Consider the following 27696-nt stretch of genomic DNA (forward strand, 5'->3'; position numbering starts at 1 on the left):
TAACTTTGGTATGTGGGATACTGAAAGTTTATCTTTCCTTCAGTGGAGAGGGAATGCAGAACGTTGCAGTCTTAAAAGAACTGAATGTTCTGATACATGAATCATAATAGAAGGATATTATTACATACTGAAAACATGGCTTAAAGCATGGGAACAGAGCAGCTGAACATCCCTGTCAGACAGGAGGGAGAGGGGGATTAAATTCAAGTACAGGTGTCACATTATTGGTGAATGAATCGTAACTATGATGAGGGATGATCTAATAAATCATAACATAAGGCCATAAGACATAGGAGTGGAAGTAAGGCCATTCAGCCCATCGAGTCCACTCCGCCATTTAATCACGGCTGACGGGCATTTTAACTCCGCTTACCTGCATTCTCCCCATAGCCCTTAATTCCTTGTGACATCAAGAATTTATCAATCCCTGGCTTGAAGACATTTAGCGTCCCGGCCTCCACTGCACTCTGCGGCAATGAATTCCACACAGCCACCACTCTCTGGCTGAAGAAATGTCTCCGCGTTTCTGTTCTGAATTGACCCCCTCTCATTCTAAGGCTGTGCCCACAGATCCTCGTCTCCTTGCCTAATGGAAACAATTTCTTAGCATCCACCCTTTCCAAGCCATGTATTACCTTGTAAGTTTCTATTAGATCTCCCCTTAACCTTCTAAACTCCAATGAGTACAATCCCAGGATCCTCAGCCAGACCTGTTGGGTTGAGTTCCATGGAGCCCACCAGTTTGTCCTGTAATGGAAACTTTAAACAGAATGAACGGATGATTTTAAAATATCACTGCAATGTGATCGGCAGGATTCTGCACTGACCCTGTGACCAGATGTTTCCACCTGATAGTGGTCCCGCATTTATTATCTGCTGAGAAGTGACATGTGCGGTTTCGAACTGGCAGCAGAGAAACAGGAAGTTGTGCCACCTGAGAATGGAGCAAGTGGTCATTTTATTGTTATCAGCATGAACAGACATCCTGTCTGTGAGGGTGACCTCATACTGACAGAATCAAGAACAAACATACAGATTGCTGATGGTCTCTGCATTTTAATTCAATGTCACCCTTGATCCACTTATACTTTCTCCGTGTCTCTCTGCAAATACCATGCATTCACCATGCTCAGTGTTAAGTACTGAAGCTCAGTTGACACAATTATTGTCTCCCTTCTTTGAAACTAAAGAGCTTTTGAGATGCAATGGCGGAATCCCTACCTCCAGTCTGGAAGGTGCAGGTTAAAATTCCAATTGCCTCAGGTTTCACATCGCCTGCCTGAACAGGTTGATGAAAAATAATCATAAACTGACATAGAAACAATGGGGAGATGGGGACTGCATACCTGCAATGTTGCAAATTTTTAAAAGGGAAAAACAACCAACTTCCCAAATCAAACTGCTCAGAGATGTGATTGCACGCATCTGGAGCAGGTGGGACTTGAACTCAGATCTCCCTATTCTGGGGACCATGACACCACAAGAGGGCTGTCCTGTCATGTTTCACTCTCAATAAGTAAATCTGTGCCAGATTATCCCAGTAATGACCGGGTCTGGTTTCTTACTTCATCAATTGGCTATCCAGACTGTCACAACAACGTCTGGATTAATACTTACTGAAGTGAACATTGCAACTGGGCAGGACCAACCCTCCACTATCATTATTCCCACTGATAAAAACTACAGCATGGATAATGCTGTTCGACAATTGAGAGTTTACTGCATATTTGAATGTGAAAGTCAATTATTAGTTGTTTGTGATAAAATATACGAGTCCATAGATGTCACTGCTTCTAGTTTCATTGTTTGCTGACAATCAGATACAATTGAGGGTAAAATCAGTATCTAGTGTATGATTTTTTTTATTGATTGGGGTAAATAATTTGTTACGGTGCAAAGTCCTGCTCATTTTTGCTTGATAACTGAACTTTCTGCCTGCAACCCCAACATTTGCCAAAATAGAGACAAACGCACATTCCAGTGATTCTGAAAATCAGATTCAAAACTGTAGCTTGACAATAACATTGGGTAAGATTGCTGCTGCTAATTTTCCACATGCTAATAACTCAAACAGCAACTTCAAGAATGAAATTGCATTGATTTGGATTGATGTGAGTGAAATCCCTTGAACGATGGCATTGGACAGGAGAACAAGAGCACTTGGCCCATCCAGTCAGCTGTTTGAAACAACTGTTCCATTTGCCAATCTTTCTACAAAGTCATTAGAAGCTTTCCTTTTCAACTGTACTTCCCATTTCATTTTCAAAGTTCCTAGTCGATTTGTTTCCTTCAATCTTTCATGGAATGCATTCCAGATCATATTAACTCACCAGCAGGGATGAGGTATATTTAAACGTCAGTGTTTGGGGAGTGTGTCAATAGAAAGTCTTAGACTCAATGCCGTCCCTTCTTTATCTGGACTGAAACTATTATCATTGTAAAAGACACCTATGTATACATCCATCTTCAATTTTACTACGGATGGTAACTAATGTGTTTCTGTTCAATAAATCAAGATTGTAACACATACAGGTTCCAATGTTATAGAATTATCAAGTGCCATTTTTAGACTTGAAAATTAAACCTGCCGTTTCACTTTCAGTCAGAATAGATTAGAACCACACACAGTTCTCCAGCATCAACAGCTTTTTTGGACTGTGTTATGAAACAGATCATAGTTTTGATACAAATCTCTGTTATTTCAGCTTGTTCCCAGCATTCACGGTCATTCTCCCTGACTTGAAACACGTCTGCAAGGGAGTTGCTGTTCTGTGCCTTGGAGATCTGAGCCAAGAAAAGCAATGGCTGAGACCAATTTATTATGCACCTCAAGGTTGTCCTCATGAGGAGTCAGCTGTGAGTGAAGAGAAATGAGAATGATTAAAGTCACATTTATCCCTCTCAGTGTGACCCTGATGGACAGATCAGTTTCTGACACACAACCCTCCTCCCACATTGTCCTTTATGATTCTAGCCTCATGTTAAACACTCAGATGGGAAAGACAAAGATTACAAAAATGTCTCAGAAAAGGTGAATAATTTTTTCATTTATGCAGAACATAAAAACTCGTCAACAAATCAGGATCATCAGAATGAACATGGTTCAGTCCTGGATATGACTAGCAGCATCGGCAAGTGCAGAATCCAAACTTTGCACTTGCTTGTGAACTCGCTGGTGTGTCAGCAGATGGGAAGACTGAATGAATCCCTTCCCACAGACATTACAGGTGAACGGCCTCTCCCCAGTGTGAACTCGCTGATGTTTCACCAGGTAGGATGAATGAGAAAATTCCTTCCCACATTCAGAGCAGGCAAACGGCCTCTCCCCAGTGTGAATCCTCTGGTGTGTCTGCAGGTTGGATGACTGAGTGAATCCCTTCCCACACGTTGGACAAGTGAAGGGCCTCTCTCCAGAGTGAACTCGCTGATGATTCATCAGGTTGGAGGATCGAGTGAATCCCTTCCCGCACACAGGACAGGTGAAAGGCTTCTCCTTCGTGTGAACCTGCTGATGTGTCAGAAGATTACATGAACGGGTGAATCCCTTTCCACATTCAGAGCAGGTGAAAGGTCTATCTCCTGTGTGAAGTTGCTGGTGTATCAGAAGATTGGATGAATTAATGAATCCCTTCCCACACACAGAGCAGGTGAATGGTCTCTCCCCTGTGTGAATCCGCTGGTGATACAGTAGGCCAGATGGACGAGCGAATCCCTTCCCACACACAGAGCAGGTGAATGGCCTCTCCCCTGTGTGAGTATACTGGTGTGTCAGCAGATCCTTTTTGCTTTTAAAGCTCTTCTCGCAGTCAGAACAATTAAAAAGTTTGTTGTCAGAGTGAGCAAGTTGATGTGTCTGAAGGTGGGATGACTGAGTGAATGCCATCCCACAGATAGAGCAGGTGAATGGCCTCTCCCCAGTGTGGATACGTTGATGTGTCATTAGATCCTTTCTGCATTTAAAACTCTTCTCACAGTTTGGGCATTTAAATGGTCTCTTATCAGTGTGGACAAGTTGGTGAGTCACAATGTGGGATGATCGAGCAAATCCTTTACCACACACAGGGCAGGTGAACGGCCTTTCCTCAGTGTGAACTCGCCGGTGTGTTAGAAGGTTGTAGGAATGGGTGAACCCCTTCCCACAGACAGAGCAGGTGAATGGCCTCTCCCCAGTGTGACTGCGCCGATGAACCTCCAGTTGAGATGGGTAATTGAACCCTTTTCCACAGTCGCCACATTTCCATGGTTTCTCCATGGCGCAATGTCCTTGTGTCTCTCCACTTTGGATGATCAGTTGAAGCCTCGCACATAAGTTTACAAGTTGTCTCAGCTGCAAATATGTGACATCTTTCTCAGGATGTGTGATAGAACACTCTCACTCAGAACTGTTTATGTGTCTGGTTGCTTTTCCAGTCAGACTGACGTTTGATACCTTCTCCTTGCGGCAGAACAGAAACTGTTGCTCTTTCTGCAGTCGGAGGCCGATGACACTCGGGTTTGAGTGAATCGAGTGATTCTGTGAGATGTGGAGCTTGGTTTGAATTTCCAGTCTGCAATCTTCTTCCAATGCCGCCTAAAAGGAGATGACAAAAGCCCCCAGAACAGAAAATCAGAACAGGCAAGTTGCAGTTTCGCTGGAACATGTGATCTAATTCAACCAAAATAAGTCAAAATGACTAGCGAAGCATGAAGAGATACAAAGGAAATCTTCTTAACAAAGCCAGAATGCTATTCCCAATGTCTGCGAGACACTCTGCATCCAAGCTACCCAGTAACAGTGGAACCAGTCATTTGGAATCTCACATTGTAGTTCCAAAGTCGAGCACTTGGACCCAGTTGATATCAGACCATCCTAACCCCGCCCACCCCCCTCAACGTCATCACGCCGGGACGTAAGCGCGCTGCCCCGCCCCCTCCCTTCCCTCCCTCCCCGCGGATCGAAGATGGCGGCTGTTGACTTGAACTTCTTCCCGGGGACACGAATCTGGCTCACGCAGGTCAGTGTTCGCGGCTTGGGAACATTTAATCAGTGTCTGTATCATACCCGCCCCGTCGTTCCGCCAGCTCGACCGTTGCCTCCGCGCTGCCGCGTCCTCACCGCCTGCAGATGAGAAAGAAAGCGTCCCTCTTGCCCACAGTCATCTGCCACAACGCATGCGCCAGATGGTGGGCGGGTCTACGCATGCGCACTGTCCTCCCGTGACCTGGCGAGGGGATGGGTACCACCGCGGGGCATGGTGGGTAAATGTACTTGACATTTGAAGATAAGATTCCCTACAGTGTGGAAACAGGCCCTTCGGCCCAACAAGTCCACACTGACCCTCTGAAAAATAACCCATTTCCCTCTGACTAATGCACCCAACACTACGGGCAGTGTAGCATGGCCAATTCACCTGACCTGCACCTCTTTGGACTGTGGGAAGTGCAAAACCTGCGTCCACACCACTCCCCTCACTTCTGCCCAAGGCTCCAAGGGATCCTTCCACATCCGTCAGCAATTTACCTGTACTTCTACAGATGTCATCATCTGCATCCCATTTTACCCGACGTGGTCCCCTCTACTTTAGGGGAGACAGGATGTCTTCTTGCGGATCGTTTCAGCGAACATCTCTGAGGAACCCACCCCCACCAACCCCACCCCCCTGTGGCTGAACACTTCAACTCCCCCACCCACTCCGTCAAGGACATGCAGGTCCAGGGCCACCTCCACTGGCAAACCATTATCACCCGCCGTCTGGAGGAAGAAAGTCTTATTCCCCCCTTGGGATCCTGCAACCACACAGAATAAATGTGGATTTCAACAGCTTCCTCTTTTCCTCTCCCCCCACATTATCCCAATCCCAAGCCTCCAACTTTGCACTGCCTTCCTGACTGGTCCATCACACCCCCCCTCTGACCTATCATCTTCTCTCTCACATTCATCCCTCATGGCACCTCTCACTTTTTCAGCTACCTTTCCCCCAACCACACCCTCTCCCTTTTATGTCTGAGACCCCAGCCCATAAGCCTCCATCCTGATGAAGGGCTTATGCCCAAACGTTGATTCTCCTGCTCCTTGGATGCTGCCTGACCTGCTGTGCTTTCCCAGTAACAAACTCTCGACTCTGATGTCCAGCAACTGCAGCCCTCGCTTTCTCCCCAGTGAGAAAGAAGGCAATACTGGACCTGGTTCTTGGGAATGAGGAGGGCAAAGTGTTAGCTGAGCATTGAATGGTGATAATAATAGTTGCAAAAGTTTTAGGCGAATTATGAAAATGATGTTGAACAATCCAGAATACAAATAATTAACTCAGGAAAGCCAATTTAATCCTCCTAGTTGAACACTCAATAATATCAGAGCATAATTTTAAATGAAGGGCTTAGAGGGAACTTGAGAGAAAATATTTCACCCAGAGGGTGGCAGGGGTCTGTAATGCATTACTTGAGACATGGGTTCATGTGGGTACCTTGCAACTTTTACAAAGTACCTGGATGAGCATTTGAAATGTCATCATATTCAAAGCTCTGGACCTGGGACTGGAGAGTGGTACGAGTGTAGATTTAGTTTTGCTATGACATTACTGAGCCGATGGATCAAAGGGCCTGTCCTGAATGGTATTTCATTCTCATTTCAATGGAAGAAGAACAACCCTGTGCCAAAAACAATCAAATCAAATGTCGGCAGGAAAAGAAATGTAGCTGAATAGTTGGTGACCTTTGAAAAAGAAGTATTTCAAGCATTAGCAAAAAGTAGGGCAAAGAAACTCCAGAAATTCATAAATGACAAGAGATAAAAATGAAGGCAAGCAAGAAAAAGGTTGTTTGGTATGGACACGTGGAGAACATCCAGCTGCGAACCAGACTGAATATAGAAAGTTCAGAGGGGAATGGAGAAGAATGATAGAGAAGTAAAAGAAAAGGGTGGTAGGGTGAGGGAGCAGGGGGAGTATGAAATGAGACTAGCAGTTAATGTGAAAGGGAATCTCAATCTTCTTTGTGATGTATAAATAGTAAAAGTGTGGCAAATATGTTTTCACAGAGGAAGTGATGTAAACAGTTGTGTCTCTCAGGGTCAGTCGTGCTACCGTTCCTTTTCTCGATAGAAGAAATTGACCTGAACTTGGCAAACTGAGCATAAGATCAAAATCTCCGGAAAACTCTGAGGCACGTATAATGAGAGTATAATAGAATAGAATCCCTCAAAATATAAACAGGCCAGTCTCACTCCCTATCCAATCCCTGTAACACTGCATTTTCTATGGCTGCTCCATCTAGCCTGCACACTATGGGCAATTTAGCATGACCAGTCCACCGAACCTGGACACCTTTGGAATGTGGGAGGAAACCGGAGCACCTGGAGGAAATCTACATAGACCCGAAGAGAATGTGCAGATTCCACACAGACAGCAGCCTGAGGATGGAATTGAACCCTGGTCCCTGGTGCTGTGAGGCAGCAGTGCTAACCACCGAGCCACCCCCAAATAGGATAGTTGTCAGCCTCACAGCACCAGGGCGGCACGATGGCTCAGTGGTTAGCACTGCTGCCTCACAGCACCAGGGTCCTGGGTTTGATTCCCGTCTGTCTATGTGGAGTTTGCACATTCTCCCTGTGTCTGCGTGGGGTTCCTCCGGGTGCTCCGGTTTCCTCCCACAATCCAAAGATGTGCAGGTCAGGTGAATTGAGTAAAAAGTGAGGTCTGCAGATGCTGGAGATCAGAGCTGAGAATGTGTTGCTGGTTAAAACGCAGCAGGTCAGGCAACATTCAAGGAACAGGAAATTCGACGTTTCGGGCATAAGCCCTTCATCAGGAATCAGCCCAGGTCAGGTGAATTGGCCATGCTAAATTGCCCGTAGTGTCAGGCGTATTAGTCGAAGGGAAATGGGTCTGGGTGGGTTACTCTTCGGGTGGGGGGGGCCGCGCGGTGTGGAGTTGTTGGGCCAAAGGGCCTGTTTCCACACTGTAGAGAATCTAATCTAATCTCAGAAGAAAACACATTTTTATCATATCACTCACAAACATAGCAAAGCACTTCACTGGACAGTCTGGGGGAGGGATTGTATTACAGGAACAAAACTCCACTCTGCAACTTATCTTTATCTAACTAATACAATATATTCTAAACTTTTGACACATTTGTCAAATCTACCCTCAACCTCAGTATCTCCAATCGAACGTTGCAATTAAAATTTCTCTTCCTTCTGATCGAGTTGTGAATTTACATTCAGCTCTGATTTTGGAAAATCCTTTCACAGGGCAAATTCCAACCTAGAGAAATGTCAGTCACTGAATTTTAATTTAGACAGACACTGATGGTTTTTGTAATCTCGTTTTACAGAGACATGAAGACTTTTGACAATCGGGCTTTTTCTCTTCACGCAATTCTTGTACTGTTTTTTCCAGCTACAACATCCAACAGGAGAATTAAAATTTGAAAACAAAGAAAGTGAGTATTGTTGAACATCCATCTACAATTTACAGCTTTTTGTGCTATGCTGTTGTTTCATCTCTCTGGGTCTGCTGTGAGACTTTTAGAGTGGTTCTGAATCCGTGTCCATTGCTTTGTTTCACCCCCATTGATCCAACTTGCTCTTAGTAGAACATAGAATGGTGCAGCACAGTACAGGCCCTTCGGCCCTCGATCTTGTGCTGATCTTTTATCCTACTCTAAGATCAGACTAACTGGCATACCTTTCATTGTACTATCCTCCATATGCCTATCCAAGAGTCACTTAAATGTCACTAATGTGTCTGACTCTACTAGCACTGCTGGCAGTGCATTCCATGCACCCACCACTCTCTGTGTAAAGAACCTACCTCTGCCATCTCCACTAAACCTTCCTCCAGTCCCCTTAAAATTATGCCCCCTCATGATAGACATTTCCACCGTGGGAAAACGTCAATGGCAATTCACTCTATCTATGCCTCTCATCATCTTGTACACCTCTGTCAAGTGACCTCTCATCCTTCTTCGCTCCAGTGATAAAAGCCCAAGATCCCTCAATCTTTCTTCATAAGCCACACCCTCCAGTCCAGGAAACATCCTGGTAAATCTCTTCTGCACCCCCTCTAAAACTGCCACGTCTTTCCTATAATGAAGCAACCAGAACTTGACACAATATTCCAAGTGTTGTCTAACCAGGGCTCTATAGAGCTGCAGCATAACCTCCTGGCTCTTAAACTCAATCTCCCTGCTAATGAAAGCTAACACACCACACACCTTCTTAAACAAACCTATCATGTTGATGGCAACTTTGAGGGATCTATGGACACAGACTCAAGATCCCTTTGTTCCTCCACACTGCCAATAATTCTGCTTTTAACCTGTATTCTGCATTCAAATTCGACCTTCCAAAGTGAATCACTTCACACTTTTCCAGGTTGAACTCTATCTGCCACTTATTAGTCCAGTTTTGCATCCTGTCAGTCTACTATTGCAACCTACAACTGCCCTGCAACTCCACCAACCTTTGTGTCACTGGCAAACTTACTAACCCACCCTTCCACTGCCTCATCCAAGTCATTTAGTAAAGCACAAAGAGCAGAGCTCCCAGAACCAATCCCTGCAGAACACCACTGATCACCATCTCCAGGCTGAATACTTTGCATCTACCACCACTCTCTGTCTTCTATGGGCAAGCCAATTCTATATCCGGACAGCCAGCCCTCCCTGCATCCCATGCCTCCTTACTTTCTGAATGAGCCAACTATGGTGAACCTTGTTAAATGCATGCTAAAATCCATGTACACCATATTCACTGCTCTACCTTCATCACTGTGTTTTGTCACATCCTCAAAGAATTCAATAAGGTTTAGTGAGGGATGACCTGATGTTGACTCTGTCTAATCAAACTATGGTTTTCCAAGTAATCATAAATCCTGTCTCTCAGAATCCTCTCCAATATTTTGCCCACTACAGACATAAGACTGAGTGATCTGTAATTCCCAGGATTATTCCTATTCCCTTTCTTGGACAAGAGATTAACATTTGCCAGCCTGCAATTATCTGGCATTACTCCAGTGGACAGTGAGTACACAAAGATCATCATCAAAGATGCAGCAATCTCTTCCATCACTTCCTGTATTAATCTAGAGTATTCACAAAGGAATTCATAAAATCAGGAGGTATGGGATACAGGGAGACTTGGCTATCTGGATTCAGAATTGGCTGGCTGATAGAAGGTAGGGAGTGGTTGTAGATGGAAAGTATTCTGCCTGGAGGACAGTGTTGAATGAGGTCCTGCAGGGCTCTGTTCTTGGGCCTTTGTTCTTTGTAGTTTTTATAAATGACTTGGATGAGAAGGTTGAGGGGTGGGTTAGTAAATTTGCAGATGACACAACGGTTGGAGGTGTCGTCAATAGTATAGAGGGCTACTGCAGGCTGCAGCGCGACACAGACAGCATGCAGAGCTGGGCTGAGAAATGGCAGATGGAGTTCAACCTGAATAAATGCAAAGTGATGCATTTTGGAAGGTTGAACTCGAATGCTGAATATCGGATTAAAGACAGGATTCTTGGCAGTGTGGAGGAACAAATGGATCTGGGTGTGCAGGTACATAGATCCTTCAAAGTTGCCACCCAAGTGGATAGGGTTGTTAAGAAAGCATATGGTGTTTCGGCTTTCATTTACAGGGGGATCGAGTTTAAGAGCCGCGAGGTTTTGCTGCAGCTCTACATGTCCCTGGTGAGATCACACTTGGAATATTGTGTCCAGTTCTGGTTGCCCTACTATAGGAAAGGTACAGAGGCTTTGGAGAGGGTGCAAAGAAGGTTTACCAGGATGCTGCTTGGACTGGAGGGCTTGCCTTATGAAGAAAGGTTGAATAAGCTTGGACTTTTCTCTTTGGAGAGAAGGAGGAAGAGAGGAGATCTGATCAAGATGTACAAAATAATGAGAGGAATAGATAGTCAATAGCCAGAGACTTTTCCCCAGGGCAGATTGACTGGTGCGAGAAGTAATAGTTTTAAGATATTAGGAGGAAGGAATAATGGAGGCGTCAGGTGGAATGTGTTGCCAGCTGTGGTGATGGAAGCAGAGTCATTGGGGACATTTAAGCGACTGCTGGACACGCACATGGATAGCAGTGAGTTGAGGGGTGCGTAGGTTAAGTTACTATATTTTACACTAGGATTAAATCTCAGCACAACATCATGGGCCAAAGGGTCTGTTCTGTGCTGTACTTTTCTGTGTTCTATATCCCGTATGGCCAAGTGGATTTATCTGTCCTTATATCTTTTGAAATTTTCAACGTATCTTCCTTCTTAATACCAACCTGTTCTAGCATATCACTCTGTTTCACGCTGTCCTCAGAAATGCCAAGGTCCCTCTCAGTAGTGAATGCTGAAGCAAAGTATTCATTCAGGACGTCCCCGACATCCTCTGACTCCAGGCACAAGTTCTGTCCAGTACCCCTGATCAGCCCTACCCTCACTGTGGCCATCCTCTTGTTCCTCACATGAATGTAGAGTGCCTTAGAGCTTTCCTTAATCCTGCGCGGTAAAGCTTTTTCAGACCCTCTTCTAGCTCTCAAGTCCATTGTTCAGTTCTTTCCTGGCTATCTCATAACCCGCTAAAGCCCGTCTGATTCGTGTCTCTTCAACCTTAATTAAGCCTCCTTCTACCTCTTGACTTAATCCACATCCCTTGTCACCCAATATTCTTTCAAACTACCATCCCTCCATGCCTCAGTGGGACAAAACTGTGCTATCACCAAATGCTTCCTGAACAACCTCACATTTCCCTCAGAACATCTGTTCCCAATTTCGACGCCCCAGTTCCTGTCTAATAGCATTGTAATTCCCCCTCCTCCAATTAAATACTGTCCCGTATCATCCGCTCCCGTCCCTCTCCATGAATATAGTGAAGGTCATGGGGTCATGATCACTATTACTGAAGTGCTTTCCCACCGAGAGATCTGACACCTGGCGTGGCTCGTTGCCAAGTGCCAAATCCAATATGGCCTCCCCTCTCATCGGTCCATCTACATATTGAGTCAGGGACCCTTCCTGGACATCCCTGACAAAAACTGCTCCATCCAAACTATTTGATCTAATAAGGTTACAACCAATATTAGGGAAGTTAAAGTCACCCATGACAACAACTCTGTTACTTCTGCACCTTTCCAAAATCTGCCTCCCAATCTGTTCCTCCGCATCTCTGTTGCTATTGGGAGATCTGTAGAAAACTCCCAATAAAGTGACTGCTCCTTTCCTGTTTCTGACTTCCCACCCATACTGACTCTGCAGACAAACCCTCCGCGAAGCCCTCCCTTTCTGCAGCTGTGAAACTATCCCTGATGAGCAATGCCACTCCCACACCTCTTTCACCTCCCCCTCCCTATTCCTTTTGAAACATCTAAATCCTGGAACATCCAGCAACCATTCCTGCCCCTGTGATGTCCATAGCAACAAAGACATAGAGGAGCAGATTGGGAGGTAGATTTAGGAAAGTTGCAGAAGTAACAGGTTTGTTATTGTGGTTGACTTTAACTTCCTTTAATAGTGGTGCATTTTAAATCTGTTTGGTATTTTCATATAATCTTTACCAATTATGTCTATATGAGGCTTCCATTGCTTCTCGTCTGCAGACCACGTGCTGCTGATTCACCAGCTTTATCTTCCCATGGTCAACAATTTTATTTCCTGAATGTGTGATCATTTCTCTTCAACTTCTGAGCTAATATGAACGATCATATTCTGTACTATTTTTGTTCACCATATTTGTTCTACACTTTCTCAAATGTTAACTCTGTGTTGCCTTCACTACAAATACTGTCTGACCTGCTGAGTTTTTCAGCCTGTTGTTTGTTTTATCTCAGCTGTCTAATATCTGCGGTATTTCTCTCGTTTTATTCCAGCATTTGTTCAGAGAATCGAGTCCAGAAACATCGATAGACTAATTAAGAGCTGGTTTCTAGTATGACAGTATTGGTTCTGGAGGTTTACTTACTGTCTCTCCTTTCTCACGGAACCACGGAATGATCACCGAACAGAAGGAGGCCATTTTATACATCGTAAGAGCAACTCAGTGAGTTTCACTTCCCTTCGTTTTATTGTTTCCACTGGATCGGGTTCTTGGGAATGAGAAGTGCCAACTGCTCTTTGAGTATTTAAGGGATGGTAATCATTGTGTCAAAAAGGTTCGGATGACGATTATGAAAATGTTACTGAACAATCCAGAGTACAAATAGTTAACATAGGAAAGCCAACTTTGTCCTCTTTGTCGAAGGATCAATAGTAACAGGGTGTAATTTCAATGTGAAGGCTTTGAGGGGATTTCCGGGGAAAGCACTTCACCCAGAGGATGGTGCGGGTCTCTAATGCACTTCAAGTGCTCATCCACTTCTCTTGTGAAGGCATTTGTTGAATTAGTTTGAGGTGGAATGAAGATGGAGACATTGCTCAGTTTAGCCCTCAGGCCATTGGAAACCAGTCAGGTCCAGGAAATTCTGATCTCTAATTGTCAAAGGATGGTAGGGGAGATCAAGTTGTAAAATGGGAACTTTGCATTCAATCTAATCAGATGCTATGTTAGGAAGAAACCTGTCTGAAGATGCTTTTAATCTATTTTTATATGCATAGTCATTTATAAAACTGTACAGATACTTTTAAAAAGAGTTCTTGGGATTTGAGCAACACTATCAAGATCAGCAGATTATATTGTCACCCCTAATTACTTGTGGGAGAGTTGGTGCATGACCTTAAATGCTGCAGTCCATGTGGTAATGAGAAGACATTTTGATTAAATGATCTCTTTCAGGGAGTATTTTGAAGATCAGTGCGACTTGGAGAAGTTTGAGGAGGAATTTCCAGAGTCTGGGCCCTTGGAAGCTGAATGAATGGCTCAGTGGTGTAGAATAATGTAAAATCGAGAAAATTCAGGAACTTCGAATTCGACAAACACAGATATTTCTGAGTGTTATGCAGCCAGAAGAGTCAGGGACAACGGCAGCAGGGAAGAGATTTTAAAAACAATGCTGAGATTTTTTAAAAAAGGTTTTGGTGCTTTGCAGGCAGAGAGCAGGGTGGTGATGGGTGAAAGAGGGTTGGTGTGAGTAAGGAGATGAACAACAGACTGAGGATAACCTTGAGATTACAGGGAAGATGGATGTGGTAGGCCGGTCCAGATTGTGTTCGAATGTTTAAGGCTATGAGCAACAAAGGACTGGATGACAGTTTCAGAGCCGTCGAGACCAGGGTGGAGTTAGGTGATGTCATTGAGTTGGAAATAGCTAATATTGGTGATGAAGGTTTGAGGTCACTCTCCTGGCCTGTCTATCTTCACCCCCACGCTATCGTATTGCCATCGTTCTCACTCTTGTCCCTCACTCTCACTCTTACTGTTGCCCCATGACGCTACCTCCCTCACTCCCAATTTTCCTACCTTATCAGCTCTCCCCGACCCTCAAGCTGCCCTGCTTCGTGGCCTCTGTTATCCCTCACTCTCCCTCTGTGTTCTCTGTTCTCCCATGTGGTCAAAGATTTGTTATCCAGACTGCACGGCAGGTTCCAGTCCCTGGAGGAAATGAGTGACCCTGTTGGGCTTGATGAAAATCTGGCAGTTTACAATGTTACTTGTTACCTCATGAACACCTCATAAATTACCAGATTTATTCAGCTCAGTTTCTCAACTGCCCTTTGTGGTTTTGTGTTCTTTTTGTTGCAATTCAATTGTTTCTGTTTTCATTCAAATTTCACAAGACTAATCAAAGGGAGGATTCACAGTCAGAAAATTCAAGCCAAATATCCTTTCACGATCTGACGGAACCATCCAATTTATTATCACCCAAATATCATCAGATTTTGAGTATGGAAGGAGAAAGCACCGTTCACCCAGGGGAGAAACTGTACACGTGTTGTGTGTGTGGACAAGACTTCAGTCAACCATCTGACTTCACAAACCACAAATGCAGTCACACTGGGAAGAAACCATGGAAGTGTGGGGATTGTGATAAAGGGTTCAGGTCCCCGTCGGAACTGGAAATTCACCAATACAGTCACACGGGGAAGAGGCCATTCACCTGCTCCAAGTGTGGGAAGGGATTCACGCAGTCATCAACCCTGATGTCTCACCATCGTGTTCACACTGAGGAGAGACCTTTTAAATGTCCAGACTGTGGCAAGTGCTTTAAAAGTTCAAGCAATCTGGTGTCCCATCAACGTGTTCACACTGACGAGAGACCTTTTAAATGCCCAGACTGCGAGAAGTGTTACAAAAGTTCCAGGGAACTGCTGTCCCATCAACATACTCACACTGACGAGAGACCGTTTAAATGCCCAGACTGTGGGAAGAGCTATAAAAGCTTTGGGGAACAGATGCTCCATCAGCGTGTTCACACTGGAGAGAGACCTTTCAAATGTCCAGACTGTGGGAAGGGATATAGAAGTTCCAGCAATCTAATGTCCCATCGACGTGTTCACACTGACGAGAGACCTTTCAAATGCCCAGACTGTGGGAAGGGATATAAAGGTTCCAGTGAGCTGATATCCCATCGGCATGTTCACTCTGATGAGAGACCTTTTAAATGCACAAACTGTGGGAAGTGCTTTAAAAGTTCTGGGGCACTCATGAACCATCAACGTGTTCACACTGACAACAGACCTTTTAAATGTCCAGAATGTGGAAACTGCTTTAAACGTTCAGGGGAACTAGTACGCCATCAACGTATTCACACTGAGGAGAGACCTTTTAAGTGCCCAGACTGTGGAAAGTGCTATAAAAGTTCAGGGGAACTAATGTCTCACCAACGAGTTCACACTGATGAGAGACCTTTCAAATGTTCAAACTGTGGGAAATGTTATAAAAGTTCAGGGGATCTGATGTCCCACCAACGTGTTCACACTGACGAGAAACCTTTTAAATGCTCAGCCTGTGGAAAGTGCTTTAAAAGTTCCAGTAAACTGATTTCACATCAACGCATTCACACTGACGAGAAACCTTTCGGATGTTCCCAATGTGAGAGTAGGTTCAGGTCATCATCCGAGCTCACTGTCCACCAGCGAACCCACACAGGGGAGAGACCGTTCTCCTGCACAGAGTGTGGGAGGAGGTTCACCCAGTCATTCAACCTGCTGACACACCAGCGAGTTCACACTGGGGAAAGGCCTTTCAGCTGCTCCAAGTGTGGGAAGAGATTCACTCAGTCATCCATTTTATTGAGACACCAGCGCGTTCACAGTGAAGAGAGCAGACCTTTTAAGTACAAGACTGTGGGAAGTGCGATAAAAGTTCTGAAGCACTAATATCCCAGCAAAGTGTTCACATTGCCAAGAGACCATTCAAGTGCTCTCATTGTGCGACTGAGTTTGGGAAATCATCTTAACTCATACACCAGCTTATTCATGCCCTGGAGAAACCTGTTCACTTGCTGTGAGTGTGAGAAGGTATGCAGTCAAATCTTTTTTCACCTGCTGAGGCACCAGTGAGTTCAGCAGCGACCTTGGGATTGGACTTTGCTGTTAATCACATCCAGGGCTGAACCATGTTTATTGATCACTTTTTCTGCTGATGTCAGTACATTCCACTTCAATTTTTGCTGTCAGAATTCTGAATAAAAATCACATTAATCAGCTTTTCATTGAACAGTTCTGAGGCTTTTCAATATCTATAACACCAGGACAGTTCACACTTGAAAGAAATTTTTAAACGTCTGTGTCTCTTACAAAGGCTTCAGAGTAAATAGGATTTAGCGGATTTTGAAGGGATTTGTATCTCAGGTTAAGGTTCTGGATGTAAGTTTGCTCGCTGAGCTGGAAGGATAGATGCAGGACTGATGTCAGAGGTAGTTTCTTGACTCAGTAGTAGAGGTGTGGAATGCACTGCCTGCAACAGTAGTAGACATGCCAACTTTAAGGGCATTTAAATGGTCATTAGATAGACATATGGATGAAAATGGAATAGTGTAGGATAGATAGGCTTCAGATTGGTTTCACAGGTCGGCGCAACATTGAGGGCCGAAGGGCCTGTACTGTGCTGTAATGTTCTATGTTCTATACTGGGTAACATCATCAGTGAGCCTCCGGTGAAGCACTAGTGGTATGGCCTCTTTTTTTTTACTTGTGTTTGGGTTTTCTTGACCTAAGGAAACCTCATGAAACCTGAACACACACAAAGCGGGCTGATGTTAGCTAGTACGGTGACGAAATGTCTGAAAACAAACCTTCCAGCTCAGTGAGCAAACAAACATCCTGTAAATAAGATCCGTTATCACAGCAGTGAGTTCACACTGCAGAGGGACCGTTCACTTACTCCACATGTAGAAAGGGGTTCACATCATAATTCCAGTGCACTGAACATCAACACGTTCCCATTGATCAGTGACTTTTGGTATGTTCTGACTGTGGAAAGAGCTTTAAAAGTGAAAAAATATCTGAATAAAAGAAATCTGGAATTAAAAATCGAATGTTGATTGCCTGAAAGACCAGGACAAAATAGTCTCTCAACTTGCTTGTAAATTAGCAGTGGAACGATTGAGTGAATCTCTTCCCGAACATGAAGTGAGTAAATAGACTCGAGTTCATATTAGGAAGCAGCTATTTACCTGCTTCAAGTATGGGAAGATTCCTGAAGAAGGGCTTATGCCTGAAACGTCGATTCTCCTTCTCCTTTGATGCTGCCTGACCTGCTGCGCTTTTCCAGCAACACATTTTTAAGCTCTGATCCCCTGCATCTGCAGTCCTCACTTTCTCCTGGGAAGAGATTCACTCAGTCATCCCACTACTAATTCATAAACAAATTAAGAGGCTATTTTGTCTTGGTTTTTCGATCAACATTAGATTTTTAATTCCGGATTTCTTTTATTTCAAAATCAAATTCTACCATCTGTCCATGGTAGAGTTTGAACCCTGGCTCCCAGGAATGTTACCAGGGTGTCTGGATTAATATTACTCAGCCCTCAACAACTTCTTATTCTGGCTACAAAAAAAGTTTCAGATAGCAGCGTAAGTCTTCAGCTACTGTAACGAGACTTGGAATGAATTATATTAACAAAGGAGGGATTTTGAGATAACAACCCATCTTAGGAACTCAATTCCAAAGGAATGTCAGATTGAACTGGAAACTTTATCTTTGTTTCTCTCTCCACAGACGCAACAAGACGTGCTGAGTTTCTCCACCAGATACCAATGCCAGCCAGCCAGCAAGCAAACACAGGGTGATGGGTGAGCAGAGCTTGGTGTGGGAAAGCTCATGAGCAGCAGAGTTTTGAAGAGCTCATGCATCCAGGTGAGAGACTAGCCAGGAATGCATTGCAATGGTAAAATTTAACACTGGCTCGGATGAGAGTTTCACTAGCCGTTGAGTTATGGTCAGGTGGCAATGGATAACATTATGGAGAGTAAAATATCTGGGACTATATATTGTGTACAGTCAGAAGCTCATCCTGGGGTTAACTATGAGACTGAGATAATGAACCGTATGGTTCAGTCTCATAGTTCCAAAGGAGAGGGTCGGTTCAGGATCATAATTTTGTAATGATATTTTGTAATGGTGCCTTTGATGATCTCCCCAGTTTTTAATTAGAGGATATTTCTTCTCCGATACTGGATTTGGGTTAATCAGTCTGATCGTTTAGTGACAGTGAAGGAATGGATATTGATGGTTGTGACCGTGGAGCTGCATACATGTGAAAACTAATGGAGTGCTTCCAGACACTGTCACCTGGTTGTAATCTGAAATAGAAGAAACAAAAGATAGATCTGGGGGTGGTTCAGTGGTTACCACTGCTGCTTCACATCGTCCGGGACGTGGGTTCAATTCCGTACTTGGACAGACCATCCGTGTGGAGTTTGTACGTCTCCGTGTTTATGTGGGTTTTCACATCATCTAAAAATCTGCGGGTTGTTTGGACTCACCGCAGTAAAAATCACTCTGTGCGCAGCTCAGGTGGGTGAAGAACTCCATGCGAGGTGAAGGAGATGGGGTCACTCAGTGGGCTAAATGGCTTCTTTCTGCTCTGTAAGGATTCTACGACCCTCAGGGAACCCCACGTTCAAGGAGTTTGAGGAAAGGCAGGTGGAAGATCATGTGATAATCTGTTCAGATGGAGTGCTGAAGGTTTTTAAGGATGTTTGATGATGTGGATTTTAAAAGTGAGGGGGACAGATGAGAGAATTATGAACAGTAACAGCTAATGTGGCGAATTTCAGTGGTCAGCAGTTTCGTGGGAATAGTTTGTGGACTACGACATGAGTCCCGTGGACACAATGAGCTTTGTCAGGAAGATCAGAGAGATGCTGGAGAAAGATGGGAACTGATGGTTAACACAGAGGAACTGTAGATGTACTTTTACCCAGTGAGGAAGTGGAGGGGAGGGAAGCAGCGGAAACAACCAATCAAATTGTCTCTGTCTCAGTCTCATTGAGAAAGCTCTACAATCTCCTATGCTTGGTGTTGTTGGTGAGGATGGAGGATCCAGGAAAGGTACAGCAGTTCCAAATTAATTCATGCAAAATTAATGTGTGAGAGGTATTAAATAATTTCCCACACTGTTTAATTACAAAGCAGTTTATTTTTATCCAGAATATTAATAGCTAAAACTGAATTGGAGTTGATTAACCAATGAACATGGTTCAGTTCTGGATGTGACGAATAGCAAAGTCCAACTCCTGGCGTTGTGTTCAAACTCACTGGTGAGTCAGCAGATGGGGTTTTCGAGTGAATCTGTTCCTATACTTGGTGCAGGTGAACGATCTCTCCCCAGTGTGAATTCACTGTTGTTCTAAAAAGGTAAGATGATCACTTGAACACAGTCCTGCAGTGAGAGCATCTGAAAGGTCTTTGAGTTTGAATACGTGTATTGATCACCAGATCGCGAGAACTCTTATGCAACCTACTGCAGACTGAGCTGTTAAAAGTTCGGTTCCCAGTGTGAACCTGTTGATGTGTCATCACTTCCTGAGAAGTTTAAAAGCTTGCCTGCAGAATGGACAATTAAAAGTTCTCTCCCCAGTGTGAGTTTGCTGGTGTATCATGAGTTGGGGTAATCGAATCAATGTCTTCCTACATGTGGAGAAGGTAAATGGCCTCTCCCCAGTGTGAATTCACTGGTGAACTGTGAGACAAGATGAATGCCTGAACCCAGTCCCACAGTGACAGCAGTTGAGTCGTCTCCTCCAGTGTGAAGCTGTTGAAGGGGCATCACTTCCTGCGAACTTTTAAGGCATTTCCTACAAATTGAACAGTTAAAAAAGGTCACTCCTCAGACTGAACTCGCAGGTGTCTTGTGACTGCACGTATCTCTTCCCCCGCAGACTGGAGGTGAACGGCCCCTACCCAGTGTGAATGCACTGGTGGACAGTAACTTCAGATGATGTCTTGAACCCTTTCCAACAGTGACAATATCTGAATGGTCACTCCTCAATGTGAACACACCACATGCTCACAGCAGTTCCCCAAAACATTTATATCACTTTCCACACAGTCTGTGCATTTGAAAGATCTCTCCTCGGTGCGAACTTACTGGTGGGTCGTGAGTTGGTATGACGGAGTAAATCCTTTCCCACACTCAGAGCAAGTGAGTGGCTTTTCCCCAATGAGACTGCGCTGATGGGTCTCCAGCTCAGGCAGGGATTTGAATCCTTCATCACAATCCCCACATTTCTATGGCTTTTACTCAATGTCTTTTGTCTCAAGGGGCCAGATGATTGGCTGAACCCTTGTCCCCACACAGAATATGCATAGGGTTTCTCTTCACTGTGAACTGTGCTTGTTCCTTCCATGTTCAAAATGCAGTTACATTCTGCTTGTAATAATCTGGAAGCTGCCATCAGATTCTGAGATGATGCTGGATATGTGATCCTTGATTTAAATTCCTCTTCTTATGGTAACTTCTGAAACCATTTTAAAACAGAAAAAAACACAGAGTGAGAGAACATGCAAAAACACAAAGGCTGTGACATTGAGATGAATTGATGTGATACTCTGTTGGGCCAGCACTGAGAGAAATTCATCATGAAACCTGCCAGGATGTCGGAAAAACTCAACTGGTTCACTGATGTCCATCAGGAAGGGAATCTGCCATCCTAGTCTGAACATGGACAGGATTATGGCCTCATGGAATAAAACAAAAATAAAAGTGAGAGATGCAAAAGCAAAGGATAGTGATAGTATGTACTTACAGTTTAACCAGAACCTCGATAGAATTTCCCAAATTCTCAACCTTCACCATCTAGAAGAACAGGAGAGGAGATGCATGTGGACACCATTACTTCTAAGTTCTTTTCAAATCTCACATTGTCTTGACTGGTCTGACATCCAGATCTGGATGAGGAGATACATCTTCCACTGAAACGCTGGAAAGATGGAAGTATCCGCTTCAGTCTCTGTTCAGTCACTCCTTAGTCCAGTGTCAACCTTCTTTCTGACAACTGTTGAATGCTCAAACAGATTGGTCAGACAACAGGGTCATGCCCAAATGAAACTAAATGTGAAGGCTTGCTTTTCAGACTAGAAGCCTGTGACCAGTGATGTGCCACGAGGGTTGGTGCTAGATCCACTGTTTTTAGTCATTATGAAAATAATTTGGATGTGATATAGATGGTTATTAAGTTTGCAGATGACACCAAAATTGGAGGAGTAGTGGACAGTGCAGAAGGTTACCTCAGAGTGTAATAGGATCTTGATGACTTGAGCCAGTGGGCCAAGTGGTGGAAAGTGGAGTTTAATTAAAATAAGTGTGAAGTGCTGCATTTTGGAAAGGCAAATCAGGGCAGGACTTAACTTAGTGGTAAAGTCCTTGGTTTGAACAAAAAGACCTTGGAGTGCAGGCTCATAATTCCTTGAAAGTGGAGTCGCAGTTAGACAGGACAGTGAAGCTTGTTTTTATTAGTCGGTGTGGAGAGATGGAGGACTGCAGATACTGGAGATCAGAATCAACAAGTGTGGCACTGGAAAAGCACAGCAGGTCAGGCAACATCCAAGCAGTAGGAGAGTCGATGTTTCAGACATGGCTTCACCAGGAATGTGAGCCCACCATGATTTTCCTGCTCCTTGGATGCTGCCTGACCTGCTGTGCTGAAGCAAGTACAAGCTTTTTGGAGAATCACTTAACACTCTTCGCGATGCTTGCAGAGCCATGTCAAGTGATGGCTCTCCAAATAAGGGAGCAGTCCTCCCTTTATCCAGGGTTTTACATCAGTCAGTCATGCATGCAAGATATACTCCATACCACTTCCCCATAGTCACATGCCCAGCGACAATTATAGTACTTGCCACCCAAAAACAACAGAAAGTGATTAGATTATTTCTCAAAACAATGTGAGATAAGATTATTTTTCAACTGCCATTTTAGATAGTTTAGCATTCACAGAGGACAGAGTATGATTAGATTTTCACAACTTGCCTGCAAGACAGAAAACAAAATCCCCTGGCATAGTTTAGCATCTAATTTCTGACATGTTAGCAGAACATGTGATGGCGAGGTAGACAAGCAGGAGGCTGGAACAACACGGAAAGCCAGGCTCCATCAGCTGGAGAAGTCAACGTTTTGGGTGTAACCCTATACCCACAGAACCTATATCCTCCACCTGAAATGTTGACTTCTCCACCTCCTGATACAGCCTGGACTTGCTGTGTTCTTCCAGCCTGCTGCTTGTCTACCTTGGATTTCAGCATCTGCAGTTTCTTTTTGACAAGCCTGCTGTAGAGGGTTGATGCACAGGGACATGGGAGAAGGTACTTTTTTTTTCTTCTGAGCACAACAGACTGCAGAGTCTCCCAAGTAGAAAATCAAATGGTCGTCTTCCCACTTGCATGGAGCCTCACTGGAGCCCCGCCCCCTCATTCACTGTGATGGGTTGGAGGACCAACCCGCAGCATCTCGGTCCTCCAGTCCGGTCCTCCAGTCCCGCCCTCTGTTTCCTACTGGTCCGATCTCGGTCCTCCAGTCCCGCCCTCTGTTTCCTATTGGTCCGATCTCGGTCCTCCAGTCCCGCCCTCTGTTTCCTATTGGTCCGCAGCTGCCGACAATCGGTCGGGGACCCTTTGCGTGTCACGAAGCATGCGCAGTGCCGGTCCCGCGGTCGCACGGAGACGGCCGCATTGTTCCGTTACCTGGTAAGGCGGCCCGGTCGGAGGATGCGGGAGGGTACGGCCGAGGCCGGTGAGTTGTCTGGATCAGAATAGTGCGCTTTATTGTCACCAAAGCGTGGACTCAGAAACACACCGAGACGAGAATGCCGAATGAAAACTACCTTTCGGGCGTTTAATCTGGCGTCAGCTTCTCAGGGTGTTGCTCTCATCCAATTAACAGCCGCCATCTTCGCAGGAGCTGGGCCGCAGCACGGCGCATGCGCACCGCTGGAAGGCCGACGCCCTTTGTTCACTCCCATTGGTTGGAGGAACAGAAGGATCGTCCTCACTCCTATTGGTTGGAGAAACAACCCCGCCCCTTATCCACTCGTAGTGTCTTTAGAGATGGGGAAGCATGGAAACAGACCCTTCGGTCCAACCCGTCCATGCTGACCCAGATATCCAAACCCAATCTAGTTCCACCTGCCAGCACCCGCCCGTCCATGCTGACCCAGATATCCCAACCCAATCGACTCCCACCCGGCCCATATCCCTCCAAACCCTTCCTATTCATATTCCCATCAAAGTGCATCTTAAATGTTGCAATTGTACCAGCCTCCACCACTTCCTCTGGCAGCTCATTCCATACACGTACCACCCTCTGCGTGAAAACGTTGCCCTTTAGGTCTCTTTTATATTTTTCCCCTCTCACCCTAAACCTATGCCCTCTAGTTCTGGACTTCTCCAACCCCAGGGAAAAGACTTGTCTATTTATCCTATCCACGTCTCTCTGTTCAGCAACACTCCCTAGGACCTTACCATTAAGTATATAAATCCTGCTAAGATTTGCTTTTCCAAAATGCAGCACCTCACATTTATCTGAATTAAACTCCATCTGCCACTTCTCAGCCCATTGGCCCATCTGCTCCAGATCCTGTTGTAATCTGAGGTAACCCTCTTTGCTGTTCACTACACCTCCAATTTTGGTGTCATCTGCAAACTTACTAACTGTACCTGTTATGCTCGCATCCAAATCATTTATGTAAATGACAAAAAGTAGAGGACCTAGCACCGATCCTTGTGGCACTCCACTGGCCTCCAGTCTGAAAAACAACCCTCCACCACCACCCTCTGGCTTCTACCTTTGAGCCAGTTCTGTATCCAAATGGCTAGTTCTCCCTGTATTCCATGAGATCTAACCTTGCTAATCAATCTCCCATGGGGAACCTTGTTGAACGCCTTACTGAAGTCCATATAGATCACATCTACCGCTCTGCCCGCATCAATCGTCTTTGTTACTTCGTCAAAAAACTCAATCAAGTTTGTGAGACATGATTTCCCACGCACAAAGCCATGTTGACTATACCTAATCAGTCCTTGCCTTTACAAATACATGTACATCCTGTCCCTCAGGATTCCCTCCTACAACTTGCCCACCACTGAGGTCAGGCTCACCGGTCAATCGTTCCCTGGCTTGTCTTTACCCCCCTTCTTAATAGTGGCACCACATTTGCCTACCTCCAACTCCCATTGGCTCAGAGACAGTTGTCTGTGAGGAGAAAGGGAGAGGCAGGGGAGACAGGGAGATTGGATTGGATTGGACTGGATTTGATTGTTGTCTCATGGATGGAGATACAGTGAAAAGTATTGCTTTTGTGTGTCAGCCAGACAAATCATCCTTTGTATAAGTACATCAAGGTAATATAATAAAATGCAAAATGTAGTGTTACAGCTGCAGAGAAGATGCGGAGAAAGATGAACTCTTTAACAGAGTCACCGAGATGTACACCACGGAAACAGACCTATCTGTCCAACTTGTCCATGCCAACCAGACATCCTAAATTAATCTAGTGCCATTTGCCAGCACTAGGCCCGTATCCCTCTGAACCCTTCCTATTCACATACCCATTCAGATGCCTATTAAATATTGTAATTGTACGAGCCTCTAACACATGGGGTCCATTTGTAAACCTGATAACAGCGAGGAAGGAGCTGTTCTTAAGCCTTTTGGTACTTCTTTTAAAAAAAACTCTTGTGTCTGCTATTGATGGAAGAGAGAGTTTGTGTGTGTGTGTGTAAAATGGTATAAGTCTGTAAGAGGGTGTGTGTGTGAGTCTGTGTAAGGGTATAAGAGACTGCAGAGCGGGCTAGGGCTGGGCAGCTAATTTTTCACCCGACCCAAGCACAAAGGCCCAAGTGGGCACGTTCTATGTCTTGACCTTTTCAATGATTCTGTGAAGCAAAGGCAGAGAAAGAAAAATGTTCATCTCTTTTACTTTTCTATCCTGGTGTGACGGTAATGATTTTTGTAATCTCCTTTTGTAGGGCATTTGCAAGTGAATTTTTGCAGAACTAAGTCGCAACACAAATTTGATGGTATAACTTCATTAATCAGGACCTTGATGTTACTAGCCTTTGAACGTAAGTGTTGTGCTCCAGGACTTTGTTGTTCCCATTTTTATTACTTATACTCCCATGCCCTGGATCACTTGCTGGAAATACTCAATCTGTGTTTTTTAATCCTTTTACTGTTTGTTAACAAGACCATCATTTCTTTACTTTATCTAAACTATCTTGATCTTGCATACCTCAAACTAACTTCACTAGAAACCTTCCTCCAGTTCAAAAGACAACTGTTAATGATGACTGTGTTTCCTGTCACTCAGCCAACTTCAGATCGATGTTACTGTCCCTTTTAGTCCTTTAGATCTCGGTTTTGTTCACTGGGCTGTTATGGAACTTTTGTCTAATGCTTTTTGCCAGTCCACGCTCATCCCAAAAATGGGATTATTGTCATCAACACTCCTCACCTTACCAGAAAACTCGAGAGATAGTTCTTCACGATTTTCTGTGAACAATTCTATTTTGGCTTACTTGAATGAAACCACATTTCTTCAAGTGTCTGCTCATTTTGTCCCATATGACTGGCCATAACATGTTTCATACCACCCAGATTTAACTGACTATACTGAATTAACTGACAATGGGTTTCACATGGCAAAATGAAAGGGAGTAGTCATGAAAATGTGGATGGATGTTAGATTTAGATTACATACAGTGTGGAAACAGGCCCTTCGGCCCAACAAGTCCACACTGACCCTCCGAAGAGCAACCCACCCAGACCCATTCCCCTACGTTTGCCCCTTCACCTAACACTACGGGCAATTTAGCATGGCCAATTCACTTAACCTGCACATCTTTGGACCATGGGAGGAAACCGGAGCACCCGGAGGAAGCCCACTCAGTCACGGGGAGAATGTGCAAACTCCACACAGACAGTTGCCTGAGGCGGGAATTGAACCCGGCGCTGTGAGGCAGCAGTGCTAACCACTGTGTGCCACCGTGCCGCCCGTATGGTGAATACAAACTAAAGACAATCAAGTTGTGATGGTGTTCACCTCAATCACACTTTCAGAAGCTCCCAGACCTGCTGGGTATTTCCAGCATTTTCTGTTTTATGTCAGATTTGCAACATTTTACTTCTGCCCATATCCTTACTTTTTAGGACTGAAGGGATCAAAGGGTATGGGAAGAAAACAAGAACAATTGCCTCCCTGTATCTCCCAGTTGTGCCTCTCTTCATGTACTTTTGTGCAAACACTGACTGGCTTCAAAGTTGGGTTTTAATGATAATCCAAGAGTTCACATGGTAATGTTTCTCCCCAGGTATTAATTCATTAATTTCTCTCAATTTCACAGCCTGTGGTCTCTCTCACTAATTTTTGTTTTCTGTTTGAAAGGATGATTTGCAATTAACGGATTCACACCAGGCCTCATCCAGGTCTGACTGGCATTCTGTTTATCGGAACTGATTTATCAAAGGGTCTTGAACATGGAAGGAAAAAGCAGCGTTCAACACTGGGGGGATACACACCAACTGTGTGTGTAAAAAAAAAAATCTGCCAGCATTTATCTGAAATGTCCAAACACCAGTGCAGTCACACAGGAGAGAGACTGTGGGAATGCGGGGGTTGCGGGAAGGGATTTCTTTACCCGTCCCAGCTGGAAACCCATCAGCGCAGCCACACTGGGGACAGGCCATTCACCTGCTCCGATTGTGGGAAGAGGTTCACACAGTCGTCCGACCTTCTGACACATCAGCGAGTTCACACGGGAGAGAGACCCTTCACTTGCTCCATCTGTGGGAAGGGATTCACTCAGTCATCCAACCTGCTCACACACCAGCGAGTTCACACCGGAGAGAGACCATTCACTTGCTCTCTGTGTGGTAAGGGGTTCACTTCGTCATCCACTCTCCGGATGCATCAGCAAGTTCACACCGGGGAGAAACTGTTCAGCTGTTCGCTGTGTGGAAAGAGATTCACTCAGTCGTCCTCCCTGCGGAGACATCAGCGAGTTCACACCGGTGAGAAACCATTCACTTGCTCCATGTGTGGGACAGTATTCACTCTCACAACTGACTTGCTGAGACACCAGCGAGTTCACACTGGAGAGAGACCATTCACCTGCTCTGTGTGTGGCAAGGGATTCAGTCAGGCATCCAACCTGGTAACACACCAGCGCGTACACACTGGAGAGAGACCATTCACTTGCTCTGATTGTGGGAAAGCATTCACTCAGTCATCCAACCTGCTGAGACACCAACGAATTCACAAATAGCCACAAGTTGAAGGTTTTCTTTTCTCTTATTCACACCAAGGACAGAACATTGGTCTTTGGCAGTTAAAACATGAATAAAATTGTATATCTGGA

General features: G+C 44.8%; 3 protein-coding genes and 1 long non-coding RNA gene across 8 annotated transcripts; 2 read left to right on the forward strand and 2 right to left on the reverse strand.

Annotated features, from left to right (window-relative positions):
* Nucleotides 1-798: 798 nt before the first annotated feature.
* Nucleotides 799-5136, reverse strand: LOC132807706 (gastrula zinc finger protein XlCGF8.2DB-like). Its single transcript, XM_060821741.1, has 2 exons — nucleotides 5042-5136; nucleotides 799-4570 (listed from the first exon to the last, which is right to left on the reverse strand). Exon 2 carries the CDS (start codon nucleotides 4250-4252, stop codon nucleotides 3104-3106), a length of 1149 nt encoding a protein of 382 aa, XP_060677724.1. The 5' UTR covers nucleotides 4253-4570; nucleotides 5042-5136; the 3' UTR covers nucleotides 799-3103.
* Nucleotides 4909-21149, forward strand: LOC132807704 (zinc finger protein 665-like). 4 transcript variants are annotated; one of them, XR_009641993.1, is made up of 5 exons: nucleotides 4909-4994; nucleotides 8314-8421; nucleotides 12833-13002; nucleotides 18061-18198; nucleotides 19495-19701. XR_009641993.1 is itself a non-coding variant. In XM_060821739.1 (4 exons), exon 4 carries the CDS (start codon nucleotides 14784-14786, stop codon nucleotides 16215-16217), a length of 1434 nt encoding a protein of 477 aa, XP_060677722.1. In that variant the 5' UTR covers nucleotides 4909-4994; nucleotides 8314-8421; nucleotides 12833-13002; nucleotides 14676-14783; the 3' UTR covers nucleotides 16218-16544. The 4 variants fall into 4 exon arrangements, 2 of the variants coding, with proteins under 2 accessions (XP_060677722.1, XP_060677723.1); XR_009641994.1 differs by lacking the exons at nucleotides 18061-18198; nucleotides 19495-19701 and adding an exon at nucleotides 20825-21149; XM_060821739.1 differs by lacking the exons at nucleotides 18061-18198; nucleotides 19495-19701 and adding an exon at nucleotides 14676-16544.
* On the reverse strand, nucleotides 19461-23239 carry LOC132807708 (uncharacterized). Its single transcript, XR_009641995.1, has 3 exons — nucleotides 23026-23239; nucleotides 21093-21266; nucleotides 19461-20804 (listed from the first exon to the last, which is right to left on the reverse strand). It is a non-coding gene; the product is annotated as an uncharacterized LOC132807708 (long non-coding RNA).
* LOC132807707 (zinc finger protein 383-like) lies at nucleotides 22967-27696 on the forward strand. Of its 2 annotated transcripts, none has more exons than XM_060821742.1 (4): nucleotides 22967-23074; nucleotides 25309-25404; nucleotides 26489-26632; nucleotides 26724-27696. In XM_060821742.1, exon 4 carries the CDS (start codon nucleotides 26902-26904, stop codon nucleotides 27601-27603), a length of 702 nt encoding a protein of 233 aa, XP_060677725.1. In that variant the 5' UTR covers nucleotides 22967-23074; nucleotides 25309-25404; nucleotides 26489-26632; nucleotides 26724-26901; the 3' UTR covers nucleotides 27604-27696. The 2 variants fall into 2 exon arrangements, with proteins under 2 accessions (XP_060677725.1, XP_060677726.1); XM_060821743.1 differs by having other exon boundaries at nucleotides 22999-23028.

This window comes from Hemiscyllium ocellatum (genome assembly GCF_020745735.1).
Source record: "Hemiscyllium ocellatum isolate sHemOce1 chromosome 27 unlocalized genomic scaffold, sHemOce1.pat.X.cur. SUPER_27_unloc_2, whole genome shotgun sequence".
Lineage (NCBI taxonomy): Eukaryota > Metazoa > Chordata > Chondrichthyes > Orectolobiformes > Hemiscylliidae > Hemiscyllium > Hemiscyllium ocellatum.